The 9547-nt window shown below is 39.2% G+C and overlaps 1 protein-coding gene across 1 annotated transcript in view; it reads right to left on the reverse strand.

Moving 5' to 3' along the window:
• The window catches only part of HEATR9 (HEAT repeat containing 9), a 58128-nt gene that overhangs the window by 35106 nt on the left and 13475 nt on the right, over positions 1–9547 (reverse strand). Inside the window, exons 4-5 of the mRNA XM_070735954.1 lie at positions 4929–5025; positions 1183–1239 (exon numbers count right to left, since the gene is read on the reverse strand). Of these exons, the coding sequence (XP_070592055.1) occupies positions 1183–1239; positions 4929–5025 (154 nt within the window). The remainder of the gene's footprint in view (positions 1–1182; positions 1240–4928; positions 5026–9547) is intronic.

Raw genomic sequence — 9547 nt, forward strand, 5'->3', positions numbered from 1 at the left:
GCAGTCTGCATTGGTTGCCGATCAATTTCCAGTCACAATTCAAAGTGTTGGTTATGACCTTTAAAGCCCTTCATGGCATTGGACCAGAATACCTCCGAGACCGCCTCCTGCCGCACGAATCCCAGCGACCGATTAGGTCCCACAGAGTGGGCCTTCTCCGGGTCCCGTCAACTAAACAATGTCGGTTGGCGGGCCCCAGGGGAAGAGCCTTCTCTGTGGCGGCCCCGACTCTCTGGAACCAACTCCCCCCGGAGATTAGAACTGCCCCTACTCTCCCTGCCTTCCGTAAAGTTCTTAAAACCCACCTTTGCCGTCAGGCATGGGAGAACTGAAACATCTCCCCCGGGCATGTATAATTTATGTATGGTATGCTTGTGTGTGTGTTTGTTAGTATATTGGGGTTCTCTTTTAAACTTTTTTAAATATTTAAATTTATTTGGATTTGTTACGATTTGTTTATGCCTTGTTGTGAGCCGTCCCGAGTCCGCGGAGAGGGGCGGCATACAAATCTAAATAATAATAATAATAATAATAATAATAATAATAATAATAATAGTAATAATAATAATAATAATCCCTTAATTTTCAAATTCAGCAAAAAAACATGTGACATATATATATATATATATATATATATATATATATATATATATATGTATGTATGAAATCTACGAAAACAAATATATATACTGTATATATATATATATATATATATATATATATACTGTATATAATGACTAGTTTCTAACCTACATCAAATTTATGTTTCTTATTAATAGCTTTGGAACAAAGTCAAATTCCTACAATCAGAAAGAAAAAGGGAGGGAGGGAGGGCAGGGGGGAAGGTCAGTCTGCCAGAGCTTGGCTGTAAAACTCTATACCACATGATGCCAATAAAGATTAAGAGCATTCTGCATTTTTTATTACCTTTTAGTGGCCTTTCTGGATTCTTGCATAGTTAGTTCCCAATAAATAACTTCTATGTTAACTAATGTGTTGAAGCCAGTGGGAGTGGGTGATTATATCTGTGTCTTATACATCTGAGGAATTTTTGGATTTTTATCTTAAGACCACAATGTTTCTGTATGGACAATAGTTCACTTCCAGCTAAGGGACTTCATTGCAGTAGGACATCCAGCAGGCATCCATTAATTTTCCCTCTGAATAAATGCTTTCTTTTACCTGAGCTGCATAGAGTTGTTCAAGTTCCACAGGAGATGCCAAGGTCTTTATGAGAACCTGCAATCAATCAATCAACCCATCCATCAGTCAATCAATCAAATGCAAATATTCTAAAAAAGGAAAGGAGACGGTGGTGAAAATCTCCAATCCCTGCTATGTTATAAGAGAGGGAGAAAACCTCCACATTGCTTCCCCCCGCTTTTCCTAAGTTAAGAACTTCAAATACTCCTTTGTAGAAGAACTCACATGCTTTTTTTCCCTATCTCTGTTTGCATATGGCAACAATATGATAAATCTGCAACAAGTACCAGATCTTGGCTGGTAAACCACCAGATCATCATGAGATGGTAGCAAATGTTAGTTTACATTTTACAGGCAACTACATGAACAAATCCAAAACATAAGGGGAAAGAAAAAATATGCAGATAGCACAAAAAATTATCTACTGCAATGGAAATAAAGAGCGGGTACTGCACATATGCAAATTTGCCATATACTACATTTAAAATATATTGCTATTGAGATAAACCATAAAATCCATCCAAATTTCATAAAATTGTGGCTCCTGCCTCTGATGTTGCATAAATTTAACTTTGCCAATGATTTTTTTCCTGATCTAGCAAATTGAAAAGGCCTTGTTAAGCCACAACTCAGTTGTTACATTATCAAAAGTTTTCCAATGTTGCCTAATTATTCATTTTGGCTGCTACGATTAAATAAGAAGTTGCTCATTTTTAAGCTTCTGATTTAGTCCTGAAAATCAGTGCAGTAAACATAGCACTGAGGAACATTCAATTTTTCGGTTAGTAATCATACTTATGGTGTCTCTCCAAAGATTTCATGCCACAAAGGATATCACTTTGACATATGACTACCAGAAACAAAACAAAAATCCCCAAAAAAAACCCTTTCTTTTTTGACTACCTCTCCAACTTTTGGAAGAATAGTTTTGATACATACACAATGTGCCAATCTGAGTCAAATGCCAAAAATGTACAATCTTCCACTGTGGTTCTTGCATTGAAATGGAAGTGATTTTATCCAGTTTCCACACCTTTGCTAATTATTCTCTTGTAGGGCATTACCAAGACATGTATCTCAAGCTTCCTTTAAACCAAGGGTATTAAAAAGGCCTGCAGGCTGGATCAGACCCATTGGGTGCCTAGATCTGGTCTCTGGGACCAGCCTGGAAAGAGCAAAGGACCAGCCCATGGTGCCTTTCCAAGCGAAAACGGATGACACCCATCCTCACCCCAAGCTCCTTTTTCAGTGGTAGAGGGTTGCAGGAGGCTGTTGTGGCTGAAAGCTCTGTTTTCACTGACAGAGGGCTACCAAAACAAACTGAAAATAAAACAAAAAGAGAAATGTTTTCCCTTTCCCTTGAGCATGCAGGAAGGGACAAGAAAGGAGAAAGGGAAAGAGGAAAGACAAAGGAAAAGAAAGGAAGATGGAAAGAGAACAAGGAAGGAAAAATAAGGGAAGAGAGGAAGGAGGAAGAAAGGAGAATAAAGAGGAAAGGGAAAAGAAAAAAAGGAAGGTAGGAAGGAAGGAGAGAGAGAGATTATAATGACAACGAGGGAGAATCTTAAGGAAAACTTGCCTTAACATTTGGCCACTGTAGGTGCACTCCTCTAACATGAGGGACATTGAGCTGACCACACCCACTATGGACACACCTACCCAGCCATGCCCATCCCCAACCCTCCAAAGTCAAACACAACCCTGGTGTGGCCCTCAATGAAGTTGAGTTTGACACCCCTGCTTCAAAACATGTGGCAGATCTCCTATTTCTGATCACAATGACCCATATATATTTTTTGAAATTGCTCTCTTTTCTTGCCATCTCAGGGTCATTTCTTTTTAGGCAACCAAGATCTAGTAACTTTAGAGGAGAGGTTGCTCCAAGGACTTCTTCTTACCCAGGGCAATGCCTAATCAAAAAGGTTTTCATGGTTATTTCCACTGCAGCTCACCCGTTTCTTTGTTTGTTTTAGTATTTTGAGTCAGTCTGGACTCCTGTTGACTAAGTAATAACTCCGTGAAGGTTTCTTGGACACATTTTTAGAAGTGGTTCCCCATGATCTTATTTGGGGATATTTTTCAAAGTTCCAGTCTAGGAATGAGACAATGTAGCTGGGCCAAACTCATCCAACTACTACTGTGTTTCCCCAAAAATAAGACAGCGTCTTATATTAATTTTTGCTCCCAAAGATGTGCCACGTCTTATTTTCAGGGGATGTCTTATTTTTTTTCAATGAATTGTATCCTGTATCCTGCTGCAGCAAAAATGCATCCAAACACTCAGCTGCATGTTGGATGTGTGTTGGATGTGTTTTGAATCTGATTGATGCAGCTTTTGGGGATGCAATTTATGGACAGCAGTGTTATATACTGTATGTTCTGTTCGGGAATGCTGCGAAATGAAACCTCTCCTACGTCTTACTTTCGGGGGATGCCTTATATTAGGCAATTCTACGAAACCTCTCCTGTTCTGTCTGGGTCCCCCCAGACGCCAACCCCAACCAAAAAGAGTATCCAGACACACTGGTAAAAAGCAAAGGCAGTGTATATAATTGAAAGCAAACACAGGTAACAAAAACTGTTCTTACAGACAGGAACACTATGAAGCTTCACAGAGGTTTCTTGAAGGCCAGGCAATAAAACAGGATTCTTGCTGGCAAAAACAACGCTGGAGATAATAAACTCCACGCCTCCCCCAAGTCTTCCAGACTTCTAGGCCACAAGCCAAGATCAGAGATGCCAAGAATCGAAGCAAGGTCACAGGACTCCCAGTTGATAACTCTCCACAAGACTGTAAGGGCGGGCCTGCCTTTTCAACCCTGCTGAGGAGAACCACACCCAAACCCAGCTGTTGCCAATTCAGGGATGGAAATACCTTTCTAATTGGCCCCGTCTTTGAGCTGCACATCGCTGCCTCATGTCTATTATAGCCTGTGCGTCTTCATCCAATGAATCCAGGCTACTAGCTGGGGAGAGCCCCCCCCCCTGGGGGTCTCAGGCTGCTCTCCCTCCTCCGCTTCCTGACGTTCCTCTCCCCCGTCTGCCTGGTCCTCCCCCTCCTGTTCACTGTCCTCCTCTTCTGGGCATGGATCCGGCAGAGCTCCAGCCGGTCCCTGAGGAGCCTCAGGCTGAATCACAACACTCTCCTATGTCTCACTTTCGGGGGTGACTTATTTTTGGGGAAACAGGGTAAGAGAAGACTGGAACTGGGTCTCTCCCCACTCCTAATCCAGCATTTTAAATTATTACACTACCCAGGTTTTACACCAAGACTTTTCCCAACCTGATGTTCTTCACTTGTGATGGGTTGAAGCTAACTGACACAGCCATATTAGCTGGGGATCGTTTGTCTTATGCAGTGGTAAAATCCAATTTACTATCGGTTCTGTGAGCGTGGCTTGGTGAGCTTGGTGTGACTTGGTGGGCGTGGCTTGGTAGGTGTGGCAGGTAAAGGGTACTACAAACTCTCCATTCCTTCCCCACTCTGGGGGAAGGATGTTGCAAAATCTCCATTCCCACCCCACTCTGGGGCCAGCCAGACGTGGTATTTATGGATTTTCTGAACTATTCAAAGTTTCTCCAGAATCTGTCAGAACCTGCTGGATTTCACCCCTAATCTTATGGTATAACAAATGTGGAATACATCAGCTGGGAAAATATGGCCTACAGCAAGGAAACCTAATATTCTTGAAAAATGCTTTATTATCAGATTTTTTTTTTCTAACCTGGATCCTTTCTGGTTTGAACGTTTCATCCCAAAAGAAAATCTCTCTTTGTTTAAGAACTGCTGACTTGATAAACTTGGAAAGTAAAAACTGAGACCTGAATGAAAAAAGAAGATGACATTAAATATTTTTCTTTAAAAAATAAATAAATAAAATATGTCTTGTAAAGGTATTTTTAAGGGGAAAATGTGTCCTGATAAATGGAAATTTAGCATATGTCATTAAGCCATAGAGTCATCACCCGACTATGTATTTTCCTTTGTTTTCTTTTAGGGAGAATCATTCCATCATACAAGGATCTCTGCACAAGCATCAGGCATCTTTACAATTGTATATTAAAAGTTAAATGAATTAAATATAATTGTCTTTTTTATATAAGGTCTACAATTGTGCTAGATAGACGAATCTTATGTTATTTTTCTTCTGGAAATATTTTGAGATTTCAGTTGGAAGGTCAATGTCTTATGAAAGTAATAGTCTAGGAAATATTGGCCATGTAGTCTTTCCTGACCACCGATCATTTCATGACCAATTGAAATTACGACTCACTTTAAAACTCATCCATAAATCATGACTGTTGCATACTGTTGACGGTTGAGAGTTCGGAAACTTCAAATCATGCAAAATGCAGCTGCGAGAGCAGTCATGGGCCTCCCTAGGCATGCCCATGTTTCTCCAACACTCCACGGACTGCATTGGTTGCTGATTGGTTTCCGGAAACAATTCAAAGTGTTGGTAATGACCTATAAAGCCCTACATGGCATCGGATCAGATTACTTGTGGGATTGTCCAATTGTCTCTCCTTTATCTCCTTTAACTTTTCTTCCTTTCATATGTCTTCTCCTCTATTTTTATATCTTTTCTTCTATCCTTTTCTTTATATATATTACTACTTCTCTATTCTCTTCAATGTGTATTGTGTATTGGACAAAATAAATAATAAATAAATAGATTGCCTTCTGCCGTATGAGTCCCAGCAACCGATTAGGTCTCACAGAGTTGGCCTTCTCCAGGTTCCATCAGCCAATGTCACTTGGCAGGGCCTAGGGGAAGAGCCTTCTCTGTAGGGACCCCAGCCCTCTGGAATCAGCTGCCCCCGGAGATTCTCACTGCTCCCACCCTCCTTGCCTTCTGTAAGAGTCTTAAGACTCACCTATGTCGCCAGGCTTGGAGCAATTATGTCTCAGACCCCTGGCCAACGAAATGTGATATATGTTGTATGATTGAACTGGTATATGATTGTTTTTAAATATTGGAATTTTTAGACTGTAATTTTAAATTTATTATTATTGTTGTTGTTGTTGTTATTGTTGTTGTTGTTATTATTATTATTATTATTATTATTATTATGACTTGTATGCCGCAGAGAGATGCAGGAAGGAGGGCGGGAGGGAGGGAGAGAGAGGGAGGGAGTGTGTCAAGTGATGGCTGGTATTTTGGGTGTTTGGCTACTGGCTTGCATTTCAAACAGGGTTGCAATGTCCCAAGCTCATGTGACCCACACTTTGCTATACTCCCAAAAATGCCCATTGGATATGCTGAATATGCCTTAATAACCATGTGGTTCATTAAACCACTGCAGAGACTCACTTAATAACCATAGCAAAATCAATCATAAAATCAAGTCAGATCACATGTTGATCCACCTAATGACCACCAAAAAAAAAAATTATGCATGGTATGTCTGTATGTATTATTGGTCTCTTAAATTGGGGTTTCTTTTTAAAATTAACTTAAATATCAGATTTGTTTATATTGTTTTATTACTGTTGTTAGCTACCCTGAGTCTGCGGAGAGGGGCAGCATACAAATTTGATTAATAAAAATAAAAAATAAAATACTACTGAAACCACAATTCAAGGCTCAGCTGTGGTCATAAGTTGAAGGCCTCTGTATCATTCTTTAAAATAACTTTGGAATGTCTACCAGAGACCACCTGCAGTATTCACATAGGGTCACCAGAAGATCTCTAGATCACAAGTTGGGAATCAATGATTTAGAAATAGAGTAGCAATTTCTGAGATTACTGGCTAGATTGAATGACCAAGAACTGCTGGCATTGCAATCCCAAGACACTGTTGTGAGCCGCCCCGAGTCTGCGGAGAGGGGCGGCATACAAATGTACATAATAATAATAATAATAATAATAATAATAATAATAATAATAATAATAATAATAATAATAATAATAATAATAATAATAATAATAATAATAATTTGAGATAGGTTGGGAATAGCTGCAGAATAATTCTATGTCCCACCCTCAGCTATATAGCCACATATGACAGCAAAGAATTGGAGTTTTCAATATCTCTTTACTGCCATCTAGTGGTCTGTCTGGATTTTGCAGCCAAGATCTGGTCTATTCTAATACATCAGAACTGAGAATGGAAAGCAATAGTGTTGTTTCCTGAGTAGTTAATAGCTGGGAGATTTGGATTCTCCACCAAGAGGTAATGTATCTCATGAAATTTATGTACCCAGGGTAGCATGTTCTAGTTAGGCACTAAGTTACTTCAGACCCGACTCTCAACTATTACAAGATGTGTGCATAAGCATGCCTACCATCCCTGTCCTAATGTTCCCTTTTATTCGTATCCATTTCATGTATCCATGGTTATGTTTATACTTATATCTGTTGTTTGTTTGTATTTATTTATTTATTTATTTGTTTGTTTGTTTGTTTGTTTGTTTGTTGGTTTGTTTGTATGCCGCCCCTCTCCATAGACTCGGGGCGGCTATATAATACATGCTTAATGAAATAAATAAATAAATAATCAAAATTTTAAAATGTGGGTATAACCATCATCAGTGGATTCCCTCTACCACTAGACCACCATCTAAATCAGCCTTTCTAATGCTGCGATCCCTTAATGCAGTCCCTCATGTTGTGGTGACCCAAAACCATAAGTCTAGTGCCAATTCTCCCAACAGAGCTTTAAGCTGATTGGCAGGAAGGTCAGAGGGACACCCCCCCATTGTAAATGCCTGATTGGTCGGTTTGTAAATGTTCCAAGGAGCCAGAATAGAAGCTTTACTTCCTAACACCATGGGACATTTATCTTTTCCCATGGTCTTAAGTGACCCCTGTGAAACGGTGCTTCGATCCCCAAAGGGGTCCCGACCCCCAGGTTGAGAACCACTGATCTAAAGGAATGTAGAACCTGACACAACTGCGTTTCTCTCCATGCCATTTGTGTTTTCTCCATAATCCCAGACATATGATTCCATCTGAAACCACTTGGCGGCATTTCCAACACATGAAGAGGGCCACATCATTTTTAAAAAATGGGCAGAAACTGCCCCATTGCCAATTGAAGGGCCATTGAATAAATTAATCCTAACTGTAGTGCCCTTACATTATCCTGACTTCTCCTGCCCTGAAAAAACAATAGAAGCGGTAATGAAAATGCTCCATCAGCAGCATACGATACGATCTGCATGCAAGCAGCCCATTGTTATTCAAGGCCAAGAGGACCAGTGAATACAAGCATGGATGAAATCAGTGAGGTGGATCTCATGCAGCAGATCAATCTGCATACTTGAACCGATAGGCTATTAACTCCTGGAATGGGACAACAAGCTGAGGTTTCTGTTCTTGTTTTCTCTTTAAAGATCTCTGTAATTCATCCTGTATCACCACTTACTTGATTCTAGACTTTCGAATCAAAATTTGGGGTGAAAAATATATATTTTTGTATGCTTCCAAGTAAAAATAAAAATGTGCCTCTTAGCTGAGCAATCTGGAAACAGGGGATATATTATTTGTTTGTTTGTTTTATGTATTTATTTATTTATTTATTTATCTATTTATCTATTTATCTATTTATCTATTTATCTATTTATCTATTTATCTATCTATCTATTTATCTATTTATCTATTTATCTATTTATCTATTTATCTATTTATTTAGTCCAATACACAATACATATAGAAGAGAATAGACATGAGGTAATATATATAAAGAAAAATATAAGATAAAGGAGAAGATATATGAAAGGAAGAAAATATATATGATATATGAAATAATAATAATAATAATAATAATAATAATAATAATAATAATTTATTGAATTTGTATGCCACCCCTTTCCGCAGACTCGGGGCGGCTAACAACAATAATAAACACAACATGTACAAATAAAGGAAAGACAATTGGACAGGGGACGTAAGGCACACTAGTGCACTTATGTACGCCCCTTACTGACCTCTTAGGAAGCTGGAGAGGTAAATTGTGGATAGTCTAAATTATCCAAAGCTGCTTTCCCCAACTGGACACCTTTCAGAAGTAATGGGATTGCAATGCGTCTACTATGTCGTAGGTAGTCCTCAATTTACGACCACAACTGAGCCCAGAATGTGAAACATTTGTTGAGTGAATTTTGCCATATCTTATGAGCTTTCTTGCCGTGAATCACTGCAGTTGTTAAGTTAGTAATATGGCTGCTAACTGAATCTGGCTTCCCCATTGACTTTGCTTGTCAGAAATTTGCAAAAGGGGATCCCATGAGCCCAGGATACTGCAACCATCATAAGTATAAGTCAGTTACCAAGCATCTAAATGTTGATATATTGATCTGAATATAAGTCAAAGTCATCTGAATGTTGATCTGAATGT

Source organism: Erythrolamprus reginae, chromosome 2 (assembly GCF_031021105.1).
Source record: "Erythrolamprus reginae isolate rEryReg1 chromosome 2, rEryReg1.hap1, whole genome shotgun sequence".
In the NCBI taxonomy this organism is placed as follows: Eukaryota; Metazoa; Chordata; class Lepidosauria; order Squamata; family Dipsadidae; genus Erythrolamprus; species Erythrolamprus reginae.